The sequence below is a fragment of the Accipiter gentilis genome, chromosome 19 (assembly GCF_929443795.1).
Source record: "Accipiter gentilis chromosome 19, bAccGen1.1, whole genome shotgun sequence".
Taxonomy (NCBI): Eukaryota; Metazoa; Chordata; class Aves; order Accipitriformes; family Accipitridae; genus Astur; species Astur gentilis.
Window position 1 is genome coordinate 2,370,849 of NC_064898.1, and position 27,953 is coordinate 2,398,801.

At 35.8% G+C, this 27,953-nt stretch overlaps 1 protein-coding gene and 1 long non-coding RNA gene across 7 annotated transcripts in view; one reads left to right on the top strand and one right to left on the bottom strand.

The window, feature by feature from the left end:
• Positions 1-27,953, bottom strand: part of NBEA (neurobeachin) — a 509,146-nt gene that overhangs the window by 330,900 nt on the left and 150,293 nt on the right. For all 6 annotated transcript variants that reach the window (XM_049822909.1, XM_049822905.1, XM_049822906.1 and 3 more), the window contains exons 14-24: positions 20,375-20,454; positions 19,496-19,558; positions 19,290-19,387; positions 17,214-17,306; positions 13,958-14,066; positions 11,757-11,838; positions 11,421-11,544; positions 10,901-11,093; positions 9,611-10,633; positions 5,196-5,413; positions 3,530-3,683 (exon numbers count right to left, since the gene is read on the bottom strand). In XM_049822909.1, coding sequence (XP_049678866.1) covers positions 3,530-3,683; positions 5,196-5,413; positions 9,611-10,633; positions 10,901-11,093; positions 11,421-11,544; positions 11,757-11,838; positions 13,958-14,066; positions 17,214-17,306; positions 19,290-19,387; positions 19,496-19,558; positions 20,375-20,454 — 2,237 coding nt within the window. The remainder of the gene's footprint in view (positions 1-3,529; positions 3,684-5,195; positions 5,414-9,610; positions 10,634-10,900; positions 11,094-11,420; positions 11,545-11,756; positions 11,839-13,957; positions 14,067-17,213; positions 17,307-19,289; positions 19,388-19,495; positions 19,559-20,374; positions 20,455-27,953) is intronic.
• LOC126048233 (uncharacterized) lies at positions 19,363-21,793 on the top strand. The gene is made up of 3 exons (XR_007508823.1): positions 19,363-19,477; positions 21,528-21,638; positions 21,711-21,793. It is a non-coding gene; the product is annotated as an uncharacterized LOC126048233 (long non-coding RNA).

The window sequence follows — 27,953 nt, forward strand, 5'->3', positions numbered from 1 at the left end:
AGGGTTTTGACACCCCAGAAAAGCTCCACGGAATAGAGATATGGAGGATCAGAGGCTTCCAAAGACAGACAGACTAAACAAGATGAAGACTCTCTGGATTCAAACAGGCACACCAGGAGACATGACTCAAGCCTACAAAGTCATAAATGATATGGAGATTAATAAAGACGTGATTAAACACTCCTTTCATAGCATAAACAGTAAGGCACACAGTGACTTTATACATTTAAGCAGGCTTAAAGAAGCAAAGACAAGAAGTGCTTCAAAGGTTATATAATGACTTTGTCAGACTCAATGCCGTAGGATATTAGGGAGGCTAAAAGCGTAAGTAGCTACAAAAAAGATTAGATAAAGTCTAGGAGGATAAATTCCTCAGTAGTTATTAAACACGACAGCCCGGACACCCTCTCTAGCTGTTAAAATCCTAAATGCTGAAACGAAGTATCATTAGAGCAATCGATACGCTTGCTCAGACTTCTGTATTTTGACGTAAGCTGCAAACAGTCGCGGTTGGAGGCGGAAAGCTAAACCAGCCGACCCAGTACGGCAGCTTTACATAAGATGTGAACGGCTTGCTTTCCTAAGAGTTGTGCAGTACTGCTCGACCGGGCTTGTAATATCATGCCCAGTTTAAATTACAGACTCACAAAAATCACACAGAATCGCAGAATGGTTGAGGTCAGAAGGGATTCATGAGACGCAACACAAAATTTGGACTGTAGATCTTGTGGAAAAAAGTATTCATTAACGTAATTACCTACGACACGGCAGGTTCCCTCCCAAAATCAAGAAACACTTTTTCACTGTGAGGGTGACCGAGCACTGGCACAGGTTGCCCAGGGAGGTGGTGGGGTCTCCATCCTCGGAGATACTCACAAGCCATCTGGACATGGTCCTGGGCAGCCGGCTCTAGGTGACCCTGCCTGAGCCGGGGGGCTGGACCAGATGACCCCCCGAGCTCCCTTCCAGCCTCAACCATCCTGTGATTCTGGGATTCTTTGAATCAGTGAGGGAGAAAGCATATTGGCTCTTTCCTCCCTTGAGAGTTACTCTGGCAGAAAGTGTCCCTACAAAGCCTGCCGTAAGCGTTTTTACGCAACGGAGTCATCATATAAATCTTCCCGTTTCAGACCTCTTCTCTCCTCCAGTCAGCAGCTCTTGGAAGGAGGAGAGTGAGACAGAGTCTTTTGTAACTGACTGGAAGCACTGGACTACTTTGGCCTTTCAAGACTGAGAAGAAAGATTCCTTCACCAACAACCCATCCGCTTTCTCCACAGCAGTTCAAGGAAGCAAAAGTATTACAAGTCTGAGAATCAGTACGAAACTTCTTTTCGTTCATCACAGGACAGACGTTCGGAAGTGGTCCGATGCCCAACAGGGCATCTGGTTCCTTCATAACCGTGATCCGGACCAGTACTACGGGACAGAACCTTCTCCAAGAAGGAGGAAGGATGGGCTGGGCTCTTTGTATCTGTCACAACGATGGATGAATAAATCCACCTTCCTGCTCATGGGTATGGATGGGTGGTGGCGGAGCGGGAATGGAGTTGCATGGGAGTGAAGAAGCTCTCTGCTAGGTGGAAGAGATTATGAAATCATCACCTAGATGGTAACAGTTATTTCCAGGTGAAGGTAATTTATGATTTTATCAGTTACTCCTTCCCACCCTCCGTGTGCATCTGGGACAAAAGTAATTCCCTTTTTTTTTTTAATTTCACAGAGTAGGATTAATTCAGTTTGAAGCCAGCTACTGCCCTTTTAGTGAATTAGTTTATTTCACAATTTGTTTTTATTTTATTATCCTAAACACATGGCAAAATTGAGCATTTAAGTAATACACATAGTTCCCATGTAGTGGTGAAATGCCTGCATAATATACAAATTTGAAAATGTAGTATTTTGTATCAATGCATGAGAAATGCTGCTATTTTAGCAAGGTAGCATCAACACACAATATTTTAACAAATGGATGTGTAATTTATAAAGCTGTATCACCTATCTGTCTATACACACACACATATATATCTATTATCCAGAATAGAGGGAAATGGTGAACTGCAAAATTATTGTTCTATGGAATGGCTCTGCAGTGTCATAAACCAGGATAAGAGCTAAAAACCACAGAGACCATTCAGTGGAATTGCAGCCTAATTAATGCTGTGCCTATTTTATGTTTTTATATGAAAGATGGCAAAGAAAATGTCTTCATTTTCAAATGATGCCTAAAAGGTTTGTTTCAAAAAATATCTCCCAATGTACTTTTATCTAAAGACTGATAGTACAGCCTGCATCTCAGGATGGCTTGGTGTGCACTCTCCCATACTTGTCAATATTTACAACGAAGCATCCGCAAAACCTTTTATTCAGCAACCCTGATGTCATTCTTGTGACTACAGACAACCAAAGTCTTTCCTGTGAGTCTTGCACTTTTGCTTATAGCAAATATTTTCCCAGTAAATACATTGAAAACAGTAAAGACACAGCATTTTTCCATTAATTGCCTGGCTGAAAGTCATATTAAAGTTCAGCCAATTGCTAGTCCATACATTCATACCTTTCAAATAAAATTGTGCAAAACAGGTTTCTTTGCTAGCTAACTAGAAGTAATAGTAGAGGCAAAGTAAAGTAATCTCAGTTGCTGAATGGCTAGAACAAGGAACTGAGCTTTTACTGCCAAACTACATTTGTAGCTTCCAGTGCCTGCTAGCCACATTACTTCAGAGAAGCCTCTTTGTCCCTTCTGGGCCTCATTTTTTCCCCTTTCAAAGACCAATATTAACTGCAGATGCTTACGGGATGCTCAAGATAAAACATTTAGTATGAAAGAAATAGTTACAGATATTATACGCACAGACAAGGCATCACATTCAAATACTGTAATTACTATTGACAATAATGCAACATTTACAAAATACTTCTCCCTTTTTCATGAAGCATTCTATTAGGCTACTCTGCCTGCCTGAGCTGTGATCATTTAAGAACTTACAATTTACTAAGAACATCAGAGTGCATAAAAATACCAGACTATTTCAATACAAGATTTTAAAAAAAAAAAAAAAAAAAAAAAAAAAAAAAGAAGGTCAGGACCTACTGAAGGAAGAAGTAAACAGAGTAGTGAGGGGATGACTTCTGGTATCATTTGGCATGCAAACAAATGGTGGCCATGCAAAACAGATTTACAAATATCAATGACTAGCCATCATAAAGCATGCAGTTTTGTTACAGTAACCAGGATGCGCAACCATGATCCTAATGGTCTACTATTTCAAACGAAATCTTAAATACCTATGAAAGTATATTCTTACTTGTTACTACTTCTCTAAATAAAATGATCATTTCAAATGCAAAATATTACAAACACTCTGTATATCAAAGCTTAACAGTTTCGATTATAGTTTTAATTTTTTTGAAGGAATTAGCAGAGAGGGGACAGCAGTCTCTAAAGAAGAAAAAGTCAGCTGTAAATAGTGGTTTGTATTATTAAGAACAATTTCTAATATGACCACTAGGTGGAAATATTGTACTTACAGTTGGAGAAGTGGCTGCTGACAGCAATGGTAAAATTCCTCCACAAGCAATAATAATATTGTCTACCATCTGGGAAATGAGGTGTATTGTGTTGTGTACAAAAATAATATTTTCATTGCTATTGACAAAGTCCATCACAGACTTTGTGGAGTGACTGCAAGAACAGAAGAAAGGATGGATTAAAACCAAACAGTTAAAATAAAACTTTAGATAAATTTATTCTTTGCAACCAGACCGTGAATGTTTCTTTGATATAGAGCCAAAATCTGGTCTACAAAACTTTGCACGTAAATTGTCTAAAAATCTGAACGGGACTAGTCCACTGAACAAACTGATTGCTATCTATTTTCACACCAGGATTAGTTTCAGATTCCCAGTTGAGAACAACGGCTAGTAACCATTTATTGCCATCAACCAGTACTTCACTTCACAGTTCTGCTGAAAGCAGTGGGGTGGTTCCTTCAGTGTGAAAGTTATTATTTAATTTTAAGAGTTCACCATACTGCACCAGTGCCATTTAAAGCACCCTTCATAACACCCAATGATAACAACTTGCTAGTGTTTTAAAGAAGAAACTTGACAATATGGTGATACCTTGATCTAATATTAACTTTATTAACTATTATTAAATTTAGCATTAGCAATAGCTTTGCAAGCCACAGATGTTAATAAGATTAGCTGAAATCTCAGCAACTCCTAACTGGTGAGAAATTGTCCCATGAAACGGTCACTCCCCAAAAATATAAAACACTGTGTGAAGACATTGAGGAATACTCAGTGAATAAGTATGTTCTTTTCCCAAACCAACGTTGTTGCCAGCCCACAAACAAAAATCAAAGGCTTCAGTTGAAAATATACAAACGGAACTTTAATCTCCAAGCATTACCCTAAGCACAAAGTACAAACCCCTCCCACGTATTTGGCCAAAAGAAATTATCAAAAATGTCTATTTCCTCGTGACTATCATAGAACAGTTCACCAAACTGGAAATTAAATGCAATATAAATTGGTCCTTGGGTATAACTATGCTCAAGTTTTCTGAAAATGAACTATTCTGTCCTGGAAATTCGATTAAATAGTGTCTATTACACCTAAGGGCTCTGATAACAAGAAGTTACTGAGTATCTCCATTAAAGTGTACAAAAAACCTAGGAAATCACAGTGCTGTCATAAAATAGAATATAACCACCAAGACTAACCACAGCTGGGAGCTGGCATGCAAAAAAAAATTTGTCAACTGGAAAGAGCGATTCCCTAGAAAACGTTATAGGAAAGAGGTTTTTTTCATAAGGTTTGCAGGTAGAGAAGCTCTGTTTTAATGATCAGTTGAAGAAAATGGCCATTAGCAGACACACAAGTCTCCCTCGTGTCTGAAACAGAAGCAGCAGATTCTAACGCTAAACATAAGCTGAAAGAGCAGATCACTTTAGTTCAGTATGTATGAGTCACAGAATCCCTCAAGAAAACAGAAGTTGGTACCTGTGGAATAGAGCTGTTACAGGCTGGGACGGGGTGAAAAGAGAAGATGCAAGATACAGAGGGCACTTCAGCTAACACCAACTCTTTCCCTTCCCACTATCCCAGTAACATCCTCTCTACAACACAGCTAATTTTCCCTTGTTGATGGAAATGCATATCAGGGGTTAAAGAAGAAACAACTGCCTACCTTCTCCAAACATGGACATCTGTTTCTAGTGCAAAAAGCAAGTCTGTCAGGAGCCGCTGGTGCATCGGAGACCATTTAAACTCTGGAATTCGAAACATAGTTGTGCGTGGACCTGGACTAAACTGTCGTCGCTGCTCTTCCGTCATTGGCATTCCTCGAAATCCCAAGTCAACACGTAAATCCCGGTCTTGCTGCGTGACAGATCGACCCTGTACTGCCTACATCAACAAGAAGTTCAAAAATCACGTTAACGTTTCGTAACGTGTTTCTGAATGGAGCGCAGAATTTGAGAAAGAATGGGCTAAAACTGGACTCGAGCACAAACTATGGGAAATATTGATATTCCAAGGCAGGCAGTAACCTTCAGTAAAGGAGCTGCTCCAATTCAAATGAATCGGCACCGAGGGGCTACGGCTGCCCGTCCTCGCAGCTATTCACCAGCGGTTTACACTCAGGTACTTCACTTGAAGTATTACAGAAAACACCAAACGCAGCACGTACAAGGTCAGCAGCGACAAGACTTTGTTTACGGGAAACAACGCTTCTTTTGTGCCGATAACACAATTTTCTTTGAATATTTGACTCAAATATTCATGGACAAACTACACAGTAACGGCTTCAAGGAATCCGAGTACTTTTAGACAGCTCCTCATTTTCCCAAACCAATGTATTTATCTGGTCTTTTTAGCAGCATCATTACAGAATTAAGTTGAGTCTCCCAAATCTCATTTTGCCAATTTTGTTGCACTTTGTTAATTTGTTAACAGTTTTATGGATCCTCAGGACATTCTTTAGATTGGAGGTGGATGTGAATTTCATTCCCTTTCAATGCCTACATAGCCATGACTGTTTCCACTTGGTGATTAGGATAAAAGATACACATAAAGCATATGATGGAGAGAATACTTTGAAGGAAAAAGTAGTAAAGAACAAACATTTTGACTGAATTTGAGGCAAATACTCATAATGAAATTACTTATAATGTGTAACAACTCTGAAAGGAAGAAATACAGAGTCTGATCCTTGGAATTATTTTAAAGTGACTTTAGATTAGCTTAAAACTGGCAAAATAGAAAATATACTTGCTTTGCTCACATATTCATTTCCTGATCTTAGCATGCTGTTTTAAATCCGGGCGTTTAAAAGCAAAAAGACATTTATGAAATATTTAAGCTAGCAGAGTAAAAATGGACATGGCACTGGACTTGAGCTGGAAAGCTTCTTAGATCTTTAGTCTAATTTTGATCTTCTGTGGCCAGCATTGTGAGAATAGGGCAGGTTTTCTTCATTCAGTTTGACCTACTGGGATCAAAACTGTTACTGTTGCTTTCATTTCCTATGGTTTTTTTTTTTAAAGTTATCTTTAAATGGTGTTTTTCTTTTTGTTTCTTAGACTTATCTAAGATTCGAAATTTTTGCATCTGCATAGTGCTTTCAATTCTATTTTCAGGCTTTCCTAGTTGGGACCATAGGAAAGAGTTAACTTTACATTCTTCAATATTTGGTCTATTACTGATAAAGGCATTAATTCTTCTTAGAAGCAAGCAGGAGTTCCCATCTCTACTTTGTTGTGCAATACGTTGCTTCCTTTCAGTCCATTTGGACGAAAGACAGCTTACTCCTTACTCATAAGGTGGGAAGCTGATCGTAGATCTGGTTTTAGAGAATCTGAGGTTAGCAACTCCATTCACGTACCCCTTGTTCTCTTTTGGGTACAACTACAGGTGGCTGTCATGTCAGCAGCAGTAGTGGTATAACCGTACCATAACAGGAGAGCTTTTATCCAGCCAGTAATACTGTATTTGCAAAAATGGGCTTTCATATGTATTGCGTAAACCACCATGAAACCCAACTATCTACACTCAGGTGGCCAGTCTTTAAGTCACTTGTTCTGTGTTTTCAGTGGTCTCAAAGAGATTAAATGTAATGTGGCAGTTCCTACGCATGCTGCAATCAAAACTCCAGTCTCGGGCTCCACTGTAGACATGTTAAAATTAACATTGCTCTTTACTCATTAAAACAATAATGCTTGATGTATGTTCTATTTAATACATATTTCCATCTTTTTTTATTAAGGTTAACTTCATTTAAACAGAAAAGATATATCTATGGACAGCTTACAGTTCACAGGGTATTTTGAAACACCCTAAGAAGAGATCAGAAAATAGCAACAATTCTGGTGGTTACACAGTTGATAATTTTTTTTAAGAAAATTATTTAGAAGCGATATTAATGGCTACAGACTTAATTCATTGTAGTTTATAATTGATTTTGGTGGGAAGTAACTGTAATTTAAGTAGCATAAGGAGAATCAAGGGAGTTAAATAACTTGTAGAATCAGACTCTTGAAGAGTATGCCGTTTGTAGATAATTTGCAGACCCAAATGATATGTTAGGAATTTTCTGAGTAGCTAAGAATAAAACATTTGGAAAACATTTTGTTCTCCTATCTTACAAGGACCTGATAAAAGTTCATTAAGATTTATGTATCATTTTAATCCTAACAAATAATTATAGGCTTGAGAAATTCACATTTTTATAATAATTCAACTGTTATAGGTAAAATTCATCAAGAAAAGAGGTTAAATAACATTAAAGTCCCTAAGTCACACCAACAGGATTTTTTACAGTAGCTAGTACAAAGTCAGGTTATGTTTTTCATTAAAGATTTATCTTACAAATTTTCTGTGTTTCTGGGTGCATATATGTACATAGCAAATGAATACTAGCATTTCACTTGTCTTTTACTCTTTAAACAAAAATCCATATTTCATAAGAAAAACTGACTTGCTATCCTCAATTCATTCCATTTATCAGTTCCCACAGTATTAACAGTCTTAAAGTTAAGACATAAAATAAGTGTTTGGGAACTGGTAGGGAGAGATACACTATTCCTGTCAAGAGCTTTCAGGGCTTGTTCTTTATTACACAGAATGCTTTTAAATATAAGGATGCCTACACAATGCCTGATGGTCTGTCACTGATGTTATGAGGATTTTCACAGTTTTGGAAAAATGCTTATGAGAGAACCCCAAACTTTTCTTATAATACCTGCCTCGGGAAAAGTAGATGGCTACTTTTCTCTTCAAAACAGATTTTCTCACCATAGCAGAGAGTGGTCTTTCTGTATGTCAGAACCCACTGGTCTGAGTAACTAGTTTTTTTAATTTTTTTTTTTTTTTTTTTTTTTTTTTAAAAAAAGGGAAGGTATTTCTTTTGGAAACCACAGATTGTTTAAATCAATTAAAATGTCCATTCACTGGAGTTTTTCTGAAAGTATTGTCTCGGTGAAAAACAAAGCAGGCAGGCTGATCTGTGTTCTTTCATCAGATGACATGTACTTTGAGGGTACTTAAGTGTGTCTTTGGAGCTCTTTCTTCTGACAATTTGGTACACACTACACAGTACTGGGCAGAGCAATTTTTGCAATTTTTGCAATTTTTGCAATTTTTGCAATTTTTGTTTGGCTCATCTTCTATAGTTTCAGGAAGTCTGCTTGACTTTAAAATCCTAGGAGATAAGTACTGGTGTACATACTGGACATGTAGTCAGCTAGTAAAATCTTGAAGGTATTCAGTTCTTCCACCTGATAACATACTTAAAAATACGTGCTACAGTCTCTGAACAATGCCAGTGAGGAAATTAATCCTGTGCTTTAAAAGTTCAAAGTGATCCTACATTTTGCTGTGTATACAGAGTACAAGTTCTTTCAAAGAGTAGTCTTCTGTCTTGGCCTTCCCATTTTCAGAATGCTATGGCTCTCACAAACCCACTAATTTCTCAGAATTTTTCAGAGGGAGACTTAGACAAGAAAGGATCTCCAAGAAGAAAGTAGATACTTCTTTTATTAATCATCTCTGGTCTGGAAATCAAGTCACAGTTTTTCTTCTATTATCCCTGAACTATTCTTTTTCTTGTGTTAGGATCAAATATGTAGATTATTTATGCCAGCGTTTCCGTACAGGAAGAAAGAAAGTGTACTAAAGTGCTGTAAGACTACACTGAGAAAGGTACAGCAAGAGTAAAAACCACTTCAGTGTGTATTTCACAGTAAAATATAGGTATTTCTAATCTTAAGACATACTAACAAGAAAGTCTAAAGCAGAATTCTAAGAATATCAGTTAATCTGTCCAGAAGAACTAAGGAAAATGGATGAGAGGTTCTCTTAGCTAAATTTTTTTAAACCAAAGCATCCACAATTGCAATACATATTTTCTATAGAGACACGAAAGACTTCACAATCCTTACATGGTATGGCATTTTCAAAGCAAATGGGCTTGCAGGATGGACACCTTCCATATAATTAAAGAAATATACTTCAAACATCTCTCAGATCTCATACTATCAATTTATCCAGCAGCAACGAACAGCAATTACATCAGACACATACACAGCTACAGCACTTGCAACTTACCTGGGTTGTGGTAGTTGTCTGGATCTTTCGTATCTCCTTTCCTGCTTCCTTACCATCATCAGATCTTTCTGTATCTGATATTATGCTTCCTGCATCAACACTAGGTACAGTTTTGCTACCAGAAGACTCTGTCTCAAGAGTCGTGGCAGTCATTTCAGCATATTCTAATCCTTTAGATGATGAAGCCAACTCCCTCTCAGAAATGCTACTCATTCCATCTGAAGTTGTGTGAATCTTGAACTCCTTGTCCTCTATTATACTTGAAGCACATGTTATATCTACACTACCCGTCATATGTGCAAGCAATCCCAAATCATCATTTACACCAAGATGCATCTGTGTCTCTTGCACATTTGGAATAGAAATGTGATTACTTGAAAGTTCAGGTAGAAGTTTCTCCTCTTGACTAGGTATTTTATCAAAGAGAAATGAGGTACTGTTAGTAGTGGAAGGTTCATCTTTCTCATCAGCCAGAGTTATTAATGGACCATTATCTTTCTCCTCATTCTTCTTAATAATACCCACACTTCCATGAACATTGTTTTGGAGCTTCTCAACAGCAGCACTATATACATTATCTAGAAGAGATTCGACTTCTACAAGTGCACCATTTTCTCCAGTTACCAGTGTCTCTGGTGATAAATCCATATCATCAAGTTTTACTTCAGTAGCTTCTACCTTTTCAGCTTTTATGTCAACTAAAAGGTCATGAACTTCCACATGCACTCCTCCTCCTGGTCTCTCAGCACTTCCAAGCACATCATCTGACACCTTTGTAGCCATGAGCAAGTCCCTCGTATCTGTACTGACAGGGTAGTCCGTTTCACTTTCCGGACTTTGACTTTGTGAAAGGTCTTCTATCTCTCGAATTTCCATTCCACCTTTTGCTCCTGTTGTCTGAGAGGAAAGACCTGAGATGGTGCTCACGTTCCCCTTCTTCCCCTTTTTTATGTTTTCTTCCTCTTGCCTTTGATACTCTTCATACATTTTTGCTAGATACTCCTTGTGAGCCTCATATGTGACCTTAAAAAGAAAAGAACAGATTATGTGGATGAATATACGTGCTACATGAACTTGCACAAAACCTAACAAGAATCTTAACAAGATATTACATACGGCTTACAAGTTGTTTCACAGCAAAGGACCTACAACGATGACAAAAAAATGCCACCTTGCCATGTATGGAGATAGCCACGAGATGGCACTAAATCACTTTACAGCTTATCTTTCTCCCTAGTCCCTTTGGGGGAGTTACCAGTACTAAAAAAACATCCACGAGCCATTTCTTACCTTGGAATGAGCTATTGAAAGAGTATCCACCCACACTCTCCAGCCTCCCCATTCATATTTTATTGCATGATACAACAGAATTCGGAAAATGTTGTAAACCATCTCTGTGATCTTCTGCTCTTCAGAGTTCTTAGGGTTAATGTATCCCAGAGAAAACATCCAGTCCTGCCACACTGAACACTGAAGTAAACATCTGAAGTGAAATAATTAGGTCAAAATATATCCAAAGACAGCTTCTTTATTTTAACATTATGATGTCAAAATGGGAGGAACAGCTCTGAACATCAATCCAATGGTAGGAAGAAACTTAAAAATACTTCAGGATGAATAAAAATGTAAAGCATATTCTAAACGGAGGAACCCAATCTTAGTTACTGAACTGAGAAAAGTTACCACAAACCTATTCCATTCATTTTTTATATATTCCATTTAATATACTGTATAAAATTCTACATAGAGTATAACAGATTGCTATTGCCCGCACATCAAGGATGAGAAAATACTCTTTGTAGTGACATACCTTCTGTTTTCACGGCTATTACTAAAGAGTTTTATCATATCGGATAGGAACAAACGTCGAACTTCCATCAGCTCTGCACTTGGCGTGGAGTTTTTTAACAGCGTTGCCACCACCTTAAGAATCACTTTGAAAGAATAAATTAGTTACGTAACACATTTTAACAACATTTAAAAAAGAAACGTTACTGATAGCAATTAATGTAAGTAGTAACTGAAACCCATATGTGTTTGAGACACACAAATGAATTGTTCTTGCTTCCTGAACCATATTCTTTCAAACAACCCCACAACCTCTATGCAATATGTTTATCATATAAACTTAATATATTGTCCTTACTTGGATTCTGAATTTTCACTGTAGAATCTGGCTCCGGATGCGGTTTATGAACAACTTGAGTGCATACTTGTTCTGTCAAAATCTAAAACAGAGCATTAAGTTCCTTTTACCATTTTTTTATTAAATGTTACAGCATTTCTTTGTTCATTTTTTAAATTTGTTAAGAAAACTTACCATGGCCACACTGTCACTTCATATAAAACAGTTTGGTAAAAACTTTTTGTTCTTGAAGAATGGAAACGAGCAATTCCTCTGTGCAAGGATCAAGATTTTCATGGTTGTACAGTGGCTGGTTAACTAACTTTTTAGTTAGCTGACTAAATACACCGTAAAGGTGTTTTAAAGATATTTCATTCATATTCCTCATAGTGTTATACATTCAGAGATCAAAAATTCGTTCATGAGGACTGTACATCAAAAGTTATTCTCATACATTCCATCCATAACCAGACCCAGTAATTCTTAAAAGTGGGTTTGGTTTTCTCCAGCTAGGAAAGATAAGAGTCACAGCATTCCACAGGAATAATCCTGGGGCTTCACATAATGAGTAAGACAGATGATTCTCCTGTTCCATGAACTGTACCTGACAAACTAATTAATCTGTATTGAGGCAACATCACAGACCTTTCACACTGGGACACCTGTCACTGTTTCAATGCATGGAAATTTACTTTTAAGAACAAGCTAAAAATTTAACAATATTAATACGAGATTCTCAATGAGTACATTCAAGCAAATTTCAAAATAGAATAATTTCACTGGTAATTCTTATTTATTTTAAAGCAGAACTTTAGGTCAATCATTAATCAATAAATAAAATAATGTCAGTTGTAAACACAATTATCTTTGAATGGGTCTTTACATATTGGTATTTAAAATAGAATGCAAATATGCCTTTGCTTTTTATGAGAGAACACAGAAAACATCTGCATCAGTTCCTTGGAAAATCTTTTGTACTTATGGCACTCAACTGCTTATTCTCCTCCTCTGGCCATTTTTTAAAATGTAAATGTCTCTGGATGCTGGACCTCATGAGACCTTTAATTTTGTCACTGAGTTATGTATTTTCTGAGAATACCAATCACAGAAGGTCTCAGAAATCTGCATGCAGGGGCATCTAGAATGTAACACCCAAATGGTCAAACCACAGAGGGTAAGCTTAGATATGTGCAATAAAAAAGAACTTGACATCTGAGTAAGTCATTGGCAAATAGGTGATGTTTAGGTTTTTACAGTCATAGGAGAAGGTTTTGTACATCACTCCAACTCAGAACCTGAAATACCAAGCACTCCTTTAGTCTTCTGTGTCTTTTCTAGAACCAATCCTGACTATCTAGCCATTACACCTCTTTGTGACTAAAAAAACACATTAAAAAATAAAAAATAAAATAAAATAAAATAAAATAATAATAATAAAAAAATCTTTCTAGTGCATAAGGTCCTCAGAAATTGTAAAAGATTCAATTCTAAGTCACCTTTTAAAAAATAATTGAAGGTCGGACATGATCTTTACACATTTGCAGGCATGAGGATGTGGGTTTCGACCAACATTATGTTGACAATATTTTGCTTTACTAAAATTGCTCATCATCAAAACTTAACTTTCTACAAGAGCCTGGTAGAACAGTCGAATGCTTTGAGGTCACATTCATTCGCCTCAAGCAGCATCTGTTACATAAAAGTGGTTGTGTTCAGTTATCATTTTGGCATACTATCAGCATTACTAGTTAAAAAAGAAAAACATAACTTTTCAAAATTTTTTAAACTTGAAAGAATGGCACAAAAAAGAAAAAAAAGAAAAAAAAGCCATCTCTTTCGCTCCAGTACTTTCAATTTCAATGGAAACAAACTCCTCCAAACAATGGAGGAGTAAGAGCAATTGGAGGTCTGCAGTAACTTTATTTTTTTTGTGTGGAAACTGATGAACATCTTAAATAGCAGGATCCTTTCCATCACCCTTTGTAATGCTATAAGTGGAAAGTTTTATAGAGACTATGTTAAAAATTATGACATTGTTAATACAAATAGCCAAAGCATGGCAAAATACATTCTGAACCAAGAAATCCTTTCTTAAAGTTTCTACTAAAATTTTCTCAGTAGTCTTGAAAATGAAGATATTGTAAAGCACAGAGTCACAACAATATAATTAAGTCATAATTTTTACAATAGACATGACAATCTCTATGTTTAATAATTTGTACCTCATAAAGCGTGTTATATGTTGTAACGGTCACTGTATTTGTATGCAGCATCAACCTTTCCCCAAGAAGTGTGAAAAGACTGTGAGTATGCATGATTTCAACCTTTCGCCTGGAAGAGAAAATAAACAACATTAGGAAAATGCTTGTTGAACACATGTTGAACATTTTAAGTAAATGCAAAAAAAGCAAGAGCCAAATATTTTGATGTTGTATTAGAAAGTTCTTAAACTCATTGTTCTGTAAATATTATGAAATAAACGTGAAGATCTTCCCCCACATGAACGCAATTGTAGTAATACACAAGGGTTCTCGGAAAGCAATGTTGTATTTGGGATGGGCTTTTGTGTAAAAGAAATGACACAGCATTCTCACCCTCCATGACTTTAGACAAAGGAATCCCTTTCTATCTTACTCAGGCTGAGAGAGTTCAAGATGTTCCTAGGCTGGCTAAAATGCGATCACTGCCGAACATATCCTTTGTCACTGTCTCAAGGGCTCGGGACAATCCAACCTCACATTTTCCAACATCAGTACTAACATGTACAGATTTATCAGTACTGCCATTCTCTTTATATAGCATTCTCTCATGCAACCAAAATAATCAAATCCTGGAATAACATATGTTACGATGCAAAGGAAATAAAATCCTGAGAAGTTATGAAATTCCAGGTGATTGAAGTGGATTTGGTAGCTAGGCTGAAAAACTACTCAAATCTTAAAAAGCAGAGAAGAAAGCAACTCACATCAGTGAATTCCATCTGTCCCGAAACACTACTCTTAAAATTGGTTATAGCAACATAAATAAACAGTACTTCTCTTAAATTGCATCATTAAATTTATCTCCTACTGTAATGAATATGAAATAAAAGACATTGTTCAAAATAATTGCTGATCTATATTAAAGCAGCAGAAAAATATGAAATAAGATAAAATACAGTAAAGTTTCTGTAAAATTTCATGCATTCAAAAGCTAAGAAACTCCCTTTTCATGATTACTGATGATAACAACACAGGTTTAAATTACATACATTCAGTCTAGAACTTTTGAAATTAGTCCATAATATTATAATTTTCAAATAACCACAAAAGAGAGAGGCAACATCTTCTAACTGTGTACTCTTCTGCGCACAGAAGAGAGTTCATGAGTTACTTCTGAGAAAAACTACAGGTATTCCACCTTCTGAGCTATGACGTAGCACATAGCAGTGAAAATTCATTGGAAGGTTTAAATGTGCAGATAAAACCCAAAAGTAAATAACGGACCCTGATTTCAGTGGTGGCGTAGAAAAAAGCAAAGATGGCAGAGAAGGAAAAGAACAGGACTTTGCCAACTGTTAAGGTTAGACAAAGTAGTCTATCATCACAGATCACAAAGAAAAATCAATTAAGTTATCCAGGCTCTCATCTAACACATTAGTGGTCACTTCTCCTGAGAACCAATTACCTCCACTCTATAGCTTAATCTGCAATGAATATCTGGGAACTACAGCAACGGTAATTGGTTTTGTACCTACACATTTGTACTTAATATTGTATTGGTTCAGATTTCATACATTACATTATAACATCTCTATGCAATTCTGCCTTAGTGTATTAAAATCCAGTGCCTGTTCCCTCTACTGTGAAACAGAAATTTAAGCGCTTTGTGATTTATGTAGCTTATAATTTTATAATCGCTTAGAATTTCCTGTAGTTGACTACAGTTTTATAAAATCATGTGTATGCATGCATACGTATGTGCACAAATAGGCACAGCTCACAAGTGCTAGCTGTAAGATATGAAAGTGTGGGGGGGGCATTTTTACTTGCTGAAATCTACATAAAATGTGAACATCTACAGATGTTTGGAGGTCTGAAATTCAAAAAGAAAAACTTTGAAAGTTACACAGACTACTCAAGTGGATTTCAATGACTGCAATTACATGAAAAATAAAGTTAATTTTGTGCTAAGTACTTTCACTCAACAATGGAAACTACACTGATAAATCCATAATTACAAGTAGATGCTAAGGGCCAGAAAATGAAATTTCAGCTTCTTTTTCTGTAATGTTCCACTGGCAGAGTTTGCTACTCGATTTACTGGATAAGCTATAAAGATTTTAAACAAATGTACTTATTTGGACACAACCAGGCTTCTGCACAAGTCAAACCTTCATCTGGTGTACCTTACTTAATCCGACTCCTATCGATGTGAATGATTTTCAGCAAGTAATGTTTGAAAAGCCCTTGGAGATTTTTGAGTGGACTATCAATTTGCTTTATTAATTCCCAGAACACTATTTTGGCTTGCTGGAGCCCAGCAGAAAAATCCCATTTGGGAGCATATTCTCAGCTAACCGTCTCTCAATTATACAGTCATACTTTATTGATCTCGCGGAGAAAAGCGTGCCTGGCAATACTGCTCTCTGGCCGGGCTCCCAGCTCCTGTCCCTCCTATGGAGGCTTCACCTGACGAAGTCTCTTGTGAAGCACGCGGCTAATTTTTATACCGCACTGTCTCCCTCCGGAACATCGTTTTGGGTTAACCCCAGCAGGAAGCTAAACACCACGTGGAGAAGGGGAAAAGCGAGCAGCAGCAGGTTATGCAGCACCGCGTGCTTTTTAATTCTTTCTTAACACCAAAATATGGAAGATGAGACTAAGTACGACTATTTTGTGACACCGGTTCTTTTTGAATGTATTTCTTGCTGCCACATTTTATATGTGAATACTTCTTGCCTAGAGGTATGTCCTTACCTCTTTTTTTTAACCATTTACTTAGCCTGTTTGCTTTTCCTTCTGAAACTTTCCTATGTGAATAACATATTCTTCTATTTCATTTTTTCCCATCATTTTAAAGCTATTTTTAAAAGAACTGCCTGAAACTTTTATTGCAATGACACTGAAAATTCCAGTAACAAATTTTTGATGACACTCATACGTTTCCTGTTATCCTTAGCTGAACGTGCAATATACATTTATAAAACGCATTTCTGGAAAATGTTTTTCAATCATTTTAAGACTTGAATTTCAGCATATCATATGTTTGGTGGACAATCACAGTATCTTTTAAAATGTCATAGTACTAACAAGTTAACTGGAAAATTAATTTTATCCCGATGTATAAAGGTAGCAGAGTGTGCAAATTACTAATCAGAAAACCTAACAATTTTAATTAATTTCTATAGACTGTCAAAGAACATACAGTAATCATGACAAAAAGACAAGGATTGTGAACTTAAATAAACCACTATAAAAATTTTTAAATTACACTTACTTATGACCCAAGTGTTTAAGAAAATATCCAAGGACCTTCAAAGCTTGCACCCATATACTCTCACTTTTGGAAGCCAATAGCTTATAAATTACTCTAAAAAAGAAAAAGAAATTCAACAATTTGTTTTCAGTTGATTACTAAACATCACATATGTAGATTGTATTTCACTGAACAGAGATATTTCTTAATAAATAAAACTATAAAAGTAGGAATTTACACAAAATTGAAGGATATACTGAAAGCACCAAGCACAGTGTAAGGGTTTGATTATGAATTCTTTAGGTTAGAGAGATGGTGTCTTTTGGTTCAGTTCAATGCTTTATAACAGAAAGTGACAACCTTATCTTATACTTCTACCTTGGAACAATCAAATAAAACACAGTCTGAGCAGTTGTAGCTTAAGACAAGGGAAGCAGACTGGAGCACATAAGGTCAGATCCTGGAGTTTCTTGGAGCACCTGGATGCTACTGAAAATCTCTTTTCAGTCTTAAAAATCCTACTCAATATCCTTTCTACAGAGGATAGGGTACCTGCATTTAATCACAAGATGTTTATACTGAAATCTCATTTGTCAAAAGAAAAATATGGCAATATGTTACACAAAATCCCATATACAGCTATGAAGCCGCATCCTCATTGCATCTAAATTTGAAGTAGCCAAAAAAAAAAAAATAAAAAATACCCTCTGTTTCTGAATTCTGGATAAAAAAGGCCTCAACATTTAACTAATTTAATTTAGTACGTACTTAATTATTATGATCAGTTTAAGCACAATTCTAGAGTCTTTCAGAAAGGAAACCAGCCTTGATTTGAAGGCACCAGAGACAGAAAACATTACCCTTCCCCTAGAGTGGTCTTCATCAAATTTTTAAATTTATATTTTAGTTTTCCATTTGAATTAGCTGAGCTTCAGCTTTTAGCCATTTTTTTTAGTCTTTCTCCACTAAAGAGCACTTTAGCAGACAATATCTTCTTCTCTTCAGAGGACTTTTGCCATTATCAAATGACCTCTGAGGCTTTTGTCCCCTGATAACCTAAGCAGACAAACCCCTAATTCTATGTAAGGGGCTTTTTTTTTTTTTTTTTTTTTAATACTTAAATGTTGCAATTCTGTGCATTCTCTCTACATTTTCCAACACAGACTTTTAAACACAGAGACTGCATCATCAAACAGTTTTAATATTGGTACCACAAATGTTCCATAAAGATCTCTTAAATCCTCTAGATCAGTCTTACCCTTCTTCGAAAGCTGTCAGGAATAGTATTCTGTCTGAATACAGACAACTATAGGCAGAAAACAAAGTCCTAACCGTGAGTACAATGAGTCTTCCCCTCAAGTACCATTGCCATTCAAACAGTTTGAAGTACAAGTATTTGTATGAAGGTCTTAGTATTTTGGTCAAACAGAGCTTGAATTTAACAGGTAGGAGATTTTTCCTTCCCCCCTGTTTTACAAGCCCCTTGCATTTTCCAATATATTTTCAGAACAGCACAAACCAAAATTCTATAGTAAATATTAAATTATTAACAAGAAAATTATTAATCTCTGAAAAAAATTGCATTACCAAAATAGGCATGAGAAAACAACAAAAATACTGCTTCTCTGAGATTTATCGATTATTAATTTTACTGTCAAACAGATAAACATATGAATTCTGCAGACAGTTTTTTTTAATCTTTTCAGAGAGAACTTGAGAGGTTAGGGCACGATTTCTCTTGTTCTCCTCTTCTTCCCTCCACATTGTGTTAAACATCTGAAGACAGAATATTCAAAATTATACTGAGATAGATACTTGGCTTTTTGATGCATCTTGTTAATTACATATTCTATTTGAGACTGAGAAGCAAGCACAACAGTACATTTACCTTCAAATATCATAATAATAACCTTAAGTGGAAAATTTTTTCTTCCAAGCTATCATCAACACTCTGTTTTTGACAAAAAATATAGCCTAAGTTAATAAGATAGTAGTTTGAAAGATCAGCAAGTGTGATATTTATGTGAAAAAGAAGCAATCTGGAGAGTGATGATACCGGAACTACTTTTAAGATATTTTCTCACTTCACTGTCTTACCGTATCCCATTTCTCTGATCAAAGGCAGGTATCATGGATGCTGGGTGTTCGGACATTAGTGCCACTAGCAGCTGCAGCACATCATGAATATTTTCATCCTGTATGACAAGCATCAATGTTATTCTACAAACTAACCTCAACAGCAGGCTTCCCATAGAGCTGGTACAATTGATTACAGTAAAAAACAGGTAATTACAGAAATGTACCTCATGCATTGTTAATAAGTAATTTAATATGCTCTGCAGTTCATCTTCTTTCACTCCTCGATCCTAAAAAAAAAAACAACAAAAAGGTGGGGCATTATTCAGAGAAAATACATTCTTTAAGTTTGGCTCAAGAAAAACTTGGACCAAGTCAAATAATCCTACATTTTTTTGCTATTTAAACTCTAAAGACAAAATTCTCTCTTTCATTACATTGCTTTTCCTTATCACATTGACAATTCCAAAGAGTATGAAGTCAGCCCTCTATTCCTGCTGAAAGGATTCCTATAGCGTGGGCCCTCAGATAGTATAAACTATTACTGCCACTCCTCCAACCCCTGAGACAGAACAATAAAAGCCAGAGGAATTAGCCAGGCCAAAAAATACTGGTTGTCAGTCTAGTCTCAAATGGCAGATTATACCTCAAAAACTGTTCAGCTGTCACAGAAAGAGTCCTAGACCATTTCAACCAGTGGTAGAACAAAAAAAAAAAAAAAAAAAACCAACCAACAAAAAAAAAGGATAAAGCAATAACTAACTTAACAACTGTCCTTACCTATTTCATTTGATCAATCAAGCAACTTTCTACTATCACCAAAAAAAAAAAAAAAAAGCCCAAGTACCTGAAAGGTTCTGTAGTGTCATATACTATTCCTGCAAGTACATTTAAAAAAATATATGTGGCATAGTTTAGTGAGGTTGATAAGAAATATTGTATGGATTTACTGCCTCTACGTTGATTAGAAGTATGTGCAGGAACATCAAAATTAACCAGAAACAGATTCAATACCTGACAGGTATTACATATTTATTACTATGAAAGAACCTATTACATGTATATAACAGATCTCAATGTTTTCCATCTGGAACAGACTGTTTTACCTTCAATATAAGTTGTTTCAAGAACAGAAGCATAAATGCCCTTAATGATATGATTTCTTTCTGTGAGGGCCGAGGACCATCTGGAAGAAGCAAAATATACCACTTTTAAACATAAACTAATTCCTTTAATGATGGCAGCTTCTTAAGGAAATCACAGTTCTACAACAGATTTAGTATTCTATCATTATATAAATGTTCATATTTACAAAGGATATCATTTATAACCCTTCAGAATCACATTTTGCAACACCAATATATGTAAGTGATGTTTCATTTGGGAAAAAAGAAATCCATAATTTTTTTTATTTTTTTTTTTATTTTTAAACAAAGACACAGGAAGATGAAAGGTAGTAATCAGGTCTAGACTCACACAAACAAATTAAGGTGTATGTTCTGTAGATGTCTTCATATGAGCCAGGAGTTTCAAATCCAAATATAAGCAACTACTCTATTGACTAGATCTACTCAACTGACCCAACATCAGTGCCCAGTTCAGGATAAACATTATTAATTTTATTGACCACATTGGGTTGAATTCTACTGAGAACAATAGGAGTTTGAACACCTTGTACAAGCTACACTGTGGACATGTAAACTTAAAAGGGTCTGAAAACAAAGTTGAATCTCACCTAAAATATGTGATAACAACTTGGAATAACTGAGCCACTACGTTAAATTCCATCTGAATGAAAACCAACAGAGAAAGGTTTAATGAAATATTAGTGGTGGCCATTACCTGTAGCAGAAACTGAAGCTATTTAACCAAAAGACAAACTACCATCTGAAGAAAATATTAAATTTAAACTAGCTTCTGTGACCCATAATACTTTAAACAATTGTGCTTGAGGAAGTACATTAGGAAAACAGAAGTATCTACAAAACTGAGTAAGAAACAGAGCCTGAACAACTATATTCACTTGAAACTTGCTCCATTGTATTCTCCATTCTCCCCTTTCGTAAGTAGTTAAGGTTGAACTGGAAATCCCTTTGTTAAGTTTCTACTTTTCAAACAATGCTTGTGGTAGTCTTAAATTTTGCACAGTGAAAATAAATGCAGCCTAATTTATTTTTTCATCAACCACTACATCTTATGCTGATAAATACATATCAAAGCTTAGTAACACGCTATGTCTCACTATTATTTCCAATCCAGGTGAATGCAACTTTTTAGTGAAGATTTTTTTAGTCTCCAGTGCCACTCTTTGAAGTGAAGCCACTGCCATACACACAGTAATTCAAGTTTGCAACAAGGGCAAACCTGAAGGTAAGTTATATTTGTTTGACTAGCAGGAACAAAAAGAGTAGTTAATCCTCTCAAGTTTTCTTCCCTGTTTAGGAGTGGAGAGAGGAGAAATGGATACTCTTCAGAAAGAAGCAAATAAATCTCAACCTCTCCCCACGACCGTGCATAAAACCAGGAAGGATATTGTTCTAAGAAGTCCATCCTATAGGCTTTAAAGATACAGGAACAGTTTTATATGGATACATTCTAATGGCACCATGAAACATCTATTTCCCACTGTAAAAAACAGAAGCAAGTTGGATTTTTTTGGTACTAGCTGCAACTACGTTAAGTATTGCATGCGTTTTTATGGCAGTGTTGTGCTTCTAGGCAACAACTGTTTTTTTTTCCCTAATTCAAATGCAAATTCAACTCCCCTAACTGCGTCGCAGAAGTCTGCTTCTTCGCACAACCTCTTCCCTCCTACACCTTATTGGGATTCAATATCAGACAATATCTGAAAACCAGGCCTAAAAACTGAGGCATTTTGTCTTTTCTGGAAGACTGTCATTATGGAAACAGAAAACAGAACATGGGGAGTTCTGCAAAGCATTTCGGTAACAGAAATTTTAAGGAGGGATTAAAATGAAAACATCCCAAATTAACCAGGTACCTGTTCAAAGATACCCGAGTTTCATACTTGTTATTTACATATCTACTAGTTTTTCTGGAGATCTGCAAGAACCCTGAAAAGGGTTCTTCAACCCACAAAAGGTACGAAAAGAGTTGTTGCTTGCAGGTTATATGCCACGCAGGCAAAACAGTCTTTCTCCTTCAGTCCTCCAGAACTATTTATTCCTTGTACTTTGGTTGTGTCTTGAAGCTTCACTGCATTAGAATCAGAAGAAGGGGACAATCTCTACCAAAAAGACTTTATTAACTTGAAAAATTAGAAGAGGACTGGTAGAGAAAAACAAGAGAGGCTGGAGAAACTGAAGGCTATGTAACCAGGAGACAACTACAAAGAGTGGAAGAAAGGTCTGCAGCAGTAGTAATGCAACAGTCATCTGATACAGATTGAATGGAATTAATCTGGGAAGTTGTAAAGCTACATAAAATGGGATTGCCACCATAATTGTGGTGTCATCACACTTTTTGGCTTCATTACTAGTTGAAGAACTGCATTACTAGTTGAAGATTTATTTTTGAAAAAATGCATTATTGACCAAAAATGGCATAATTTATGCTATAATTAAAAAATATACATTATACATACATACAATGAGGTAAAGAGAGACAAGTAGATGGTGGTTTTCAACTCAAACATTAAAAAAGTAGTTTTCTTTACTGCCTATTAGTCTTTGTCCTCACCCCTGGATATAGACAATTCAGTGTCACCATCACTCAGAAACCGATGAACAGCACTACTGAACACTAAAACCAAACTCAGGCCCAATCAATAAGATAATCCTTTTAAGATCGGGTACAGCAACCATAAGTCCCTAATACAAAATAGTAACATTCTTGTTAACTGGCAGGGAAAGGATGCCTCCCTTATCCCACACCCGGATGAGTCACTAAATCATTTCCTTCTTTTAGATTCTTTATGTATGTTTTTATTGTAGATAGCACATGATTTGCATCAGATTTTTTTTAATATACACTGTTAATGAGAGTTAGCCTGCTTTATCCAGACAAAGATAAATGAAAAAAATTTACCCAATTCATGCTTGCAGCACAGAGCAAATATAGGGGCATAATCCAGGACTAATTAAGAAGGAGTACGTAAACATATTCACAGGGTAAAGTACAATTAGTCCTGGTGTTAAAAAAAAAGATCGGGAGCTTTGAATAACAAAAATAATGATTTCTAATCCTGTCTTTGGAAATAAAACGTTGTGTTATCAGTTCTACAAGCAACCAAAGGCAACATTCTTCCATCTGGCTTTTTTATATGTAAAAAGCGTGACTTTTCTATTCCTTAAATTAATAAAACATGATACAGACAGCAGAATCTGATCTCCATGCATGCATAAATAACATCACATGTTATGTGGATCACAGAAGGACTTACTTTTTATCTCACTGTTGCAAAGCTAACGAGAACTGAGTTCCACTCTAACCCAGCCCTTGAAATAACTTTTTCTGCAACTTCTTCTGTCCACAAAAACTATAGTTACTTCCTCCTTATAATAATTTTCATAGTTCCCACTTCTCTAGCTCATGTTCAAAAATATTAGACATTGAAAATGTTCTTGGAAACTCTTTTTAACATGAGCTAAGTGGGACATTAACAACCACGCATCCTCTAGCGGGAAGCAAGATACTGCTCCTAAAGGTCCATTCAGAGTACGAGTTGGGAAGCACACAGAAAACACCAGTATAGAAAAAGAAATGCTTGGCCAACAGCTCAAGAATGAACGATACTCCTCAGTAGTCTGGAACTTAAATGCACATTTCTCTCACACAACAATGAAGTTGCAAGTATTTCATAGGGTTGCTCCACAACAGGGTCCAAAATTACAATTTAGCACAATATACTTCTGAGGGGTTTTAGCACTGAGTATCCCAAGTTATTTTTTTCTTAGGAAAAACCCCACAATATTTAGTTTATTTCTCTGTTATTGGCTTCATTTTATGCTTTCTCATTAATGCACCACTGTTGGTCCATCACTATTTTCAGAGAATGCCATGCAGTTGGTAAGTAATTCCACTGAAGATTTTTCAAGGCATATCCTGGTGGGCTCTAATAAGCGCTCTCTTAAATTTATAGAAATTGTATATCAAATTAATTCAGCAACATGGAGATTTTTTTTTTAAAGTTCATAAATGTTTTATTTTTCTTCAAAAAGGTTAATAAAGAAATTAAACTATCCAACAGTTTAGTAGACATCCAAAGATGAAAATACAAAAGTGTGTTTAAAGTTTTCTCTGTTGCTCTGATATCAAAAATGTGTGGTTTGCCCCTTCTGAAAGACAATCACAGTTTGAATTTTCTTTAAATATCAGTCTAGTATATAGTTTGAAAAGACAAAACATCAAAGAAGAACAAAGCCTGGTAACATAACTCTTAAAATCTCCCTGGCAGCTTGAAGTATTATCATTGAAATGCACCATCTACTATAGAAAGATAAAGAGTTAAATCTCTCCCTGCTTATCCTCTTATTAATTCCTGAAATCCACAAAAGGAAATAATTACAGAAAGAAGTAACATAATTTAAAATAATTTTTACTCAGTTTGCTGCTTCAGTATGTCTTTAGATGCTGCAACTGATGGGCAACCCTATGACCTTCTCCCACCTTCACATCTCATTCTGTACGATTTAACAAAACATCGAAGGCACGCACATGGCAAATCAAGGGAAGAGCTATAATCATAGTTCAAGTGTAAAATGCAAAATGTAATAAAGTTTAGAATTTCTTCCCTGTGGAAATTGGTTTGACTTTTTTTTGCTCTTCCTGACATGAGAATTATTTCACAAGTTTACTTTTAATATGGTCTTAATAAAAGACAAGTCACTTTTGTCCTGTCACCTATTTATAACTGGTAATTTAATTTAAAAAAAAAAACAAAAGCACAAACACAACACAAAAAAAGAAACTAAAACTCATTATTTTAAACAGAAAACTTGCCTGCACTATGTGGATCTATATCTAAAATGTAGAACCTACTAAGAATAACTACCAAGCAAGCTGATGAGAATACATTTTGAAAAAGTGTTTCTAATACTTCAGAAGGAAACAAAAAAAAATATGAATTTAGTATACTTAATCCCAGAAGAAATACCAGCTTAAACCAGGAAAGCAATTGTGACAGAGAAGATACAAAACCAAATTTGAAAGAAATATCTGAGCCTTTTAAATAATTCCAAACATTTACACCTCCTGTTTTATAAGCTGAATACCAGGAGAAGCAAGGGGGAAACTGTCATTTAAGAAAACAGCATTAGCCAAGTGGGAAGCTTCAATACTGAGCCACTGTGCCTTCAAAACAAGGTATACTAAACTGTCAGTACAGAAAACTCACCCACTTTGTGCTTTATTAAGACAGGAGAAGGCAATAAAACCTTGAAGCAGAGTAACTGTCTGCACTTAATAGTAAATCAACACTAATATTAAAAAGTGTTTCAGTACCTCTGCATAAAAAATGATATGCCTAGAAGACAAGAAAGCATGACACTACTAAAATGTCTGCATGAATAAACTTACTTTCTAATATGACAGCAAATTACATGAAGGCACTATAACACATAAAGTCAAATTTCAGATATTGGCAAGGTTTCCATTAAAGTATTCTTCAGATCTGAAAGTTCTGATGTCAAGTTAGCTTGACCATATGCCATTTTCTCACATCATGACATTTTTCTTAAAATTGCTGTTCATAGTCCTGTTCTTCTATTTTGAAATATCAAATGCTGCTGAAAATGCAACAACTCTTAACATTCGCATAACTGTATTCTTAAAGGGTAAGTTTCTTACTTTTACAAACTTCTTTTTACACATTATTCTACATTTTAACAAATGATAAACTTGCTGGCTACATGTTGCAGTAGTGGCAGTATGCAGGCTAATAAAAATCAACACAAAACCAAAATCCTCGAACAGTTAACGTTTTCGAAATATTAGGATTGGTGAAGTTATAAGTTGCCGAAAGAGAGGTGGAAAGAAAAAAGCATTATGCATATTAACTACAGCTACTGACAGTATTCTAAGACTATAAGCCTTACTCAGCCAGACCTGCATATCACATTGGCAGATTGCACTTAATTTTAAAAGAAAGAGCATCTGGTGAAGAAAAGCAATGTAATATCCAGGTGATTAAACATTATGAAAAGTTTTCAGGAATATTATAAATGGAAAGTAATTAATGTGAATTTGATAAAAAAATAGTATGAAATTAAGTTAATATGAGATTAAATTTAGCAACCGATCACCTCAGCAATTATTATATTGCCACAGTCATTTGCTTGCAAATCACTGCAGTTATTACAGCTGTATTAGTCAGAAGCAGAAGCTACGTGTGAAATAATAGCAAAAAAAGTCCTAGTGCTGATTTGCACGGAGAAAATTCCATAGCCACGCTGGATTTGCACATCCATTGCTATATCATTGCTCTTCCTCCCTGATAAGTCGACATTCTGCAACTCAACACAAGGCAAGTCGTTTTTACAGACAGGAAAGAGTACTATAAAATACTTTCTTATAGTTGTATCAATTACGTGGGATTTTCTGCAGTCCAAACAACAGGGAGGAAGGAAGACGGTAAGGAACAAGGAAAAAAGTGGAGATGAATCTTTAAAAAAGGCAAGTTTATCTATAAATCTAACTAAAGAATAAAAGGAGAAAAGTCAGATATAGTGGATATAATAGGCATTTTGAAATGGTGCATGGCCTCACAGTTTATCAAACACCTTCCCAACTACTGTATGAAGGCCTTAGTAATTGTGATTTTTTTGTCGTCATACTGTTACACCAAGCAACCAGTAATTTGCACTATCTGGTTACCTTTCAGGGACCTACCCGGTTGCCTTTCTCAGAAAAGCAGAATATTGTCTGGAACTGACACAATGAGAAAAGAATGTATTATATCCTTAAAACAGGTAGGAATGAAAGAAAAGGTAGGGAAGTAAAACAGCCATACGTATGCTAATTTAGAGTTAACCGATTCATTTCTCATCCCTAATTTTGTGTCCTTGTGTACCCCATGACTTCTGTTCAGATTTTGATGAATACATCAAAATTTTTTGATTTTTTGTAGCTATTCAACTGGCATTACACATACAAACACTCCAGAAATACAGCTAACTGCAGAGAGGCAGATCTGGGCAAGATAAAAACAAGCCGTACCTCCCACATAAAGAAATGTCATACTGTTTCCACAAAACAGCAAGCTTAGCCAGAGGGAAGTCTGTAACATGTGATACATTTTCCAAGTGTTGTTAGGTACTAGTATCACGACACAGAAGTACAGGAATTCTTTAATTAAAAAAAAAAACACACAAAAAACGCCCCAAAAAACCCCAAACCACAAAACCCCCTGGAAAAAAAAAAACAAAAACAAAAACAAATAAACAAAAAAAACCCACCAACAAACAAACCAAGAAGAATTACAGCAATAACAAGCAGTCAATATTATCAAACGTAGAGTCTAAAACTAGTTGAGCAATTTTCCAGGTCTCTGCCAATACGGTTGACACTTGGAAGCTTTACCTCCCCAGAGCTGGCCATTCAACAGTCACAAATACAAGTCCACATTACAAGCTGATCAGCTGAGTTTTTAACATCCTAATGGCTCACTGAGCTCAGATGCGGTTAACCTGTCTGATGGTAAAGCTGCACCTACGGAGCCCGACAGCG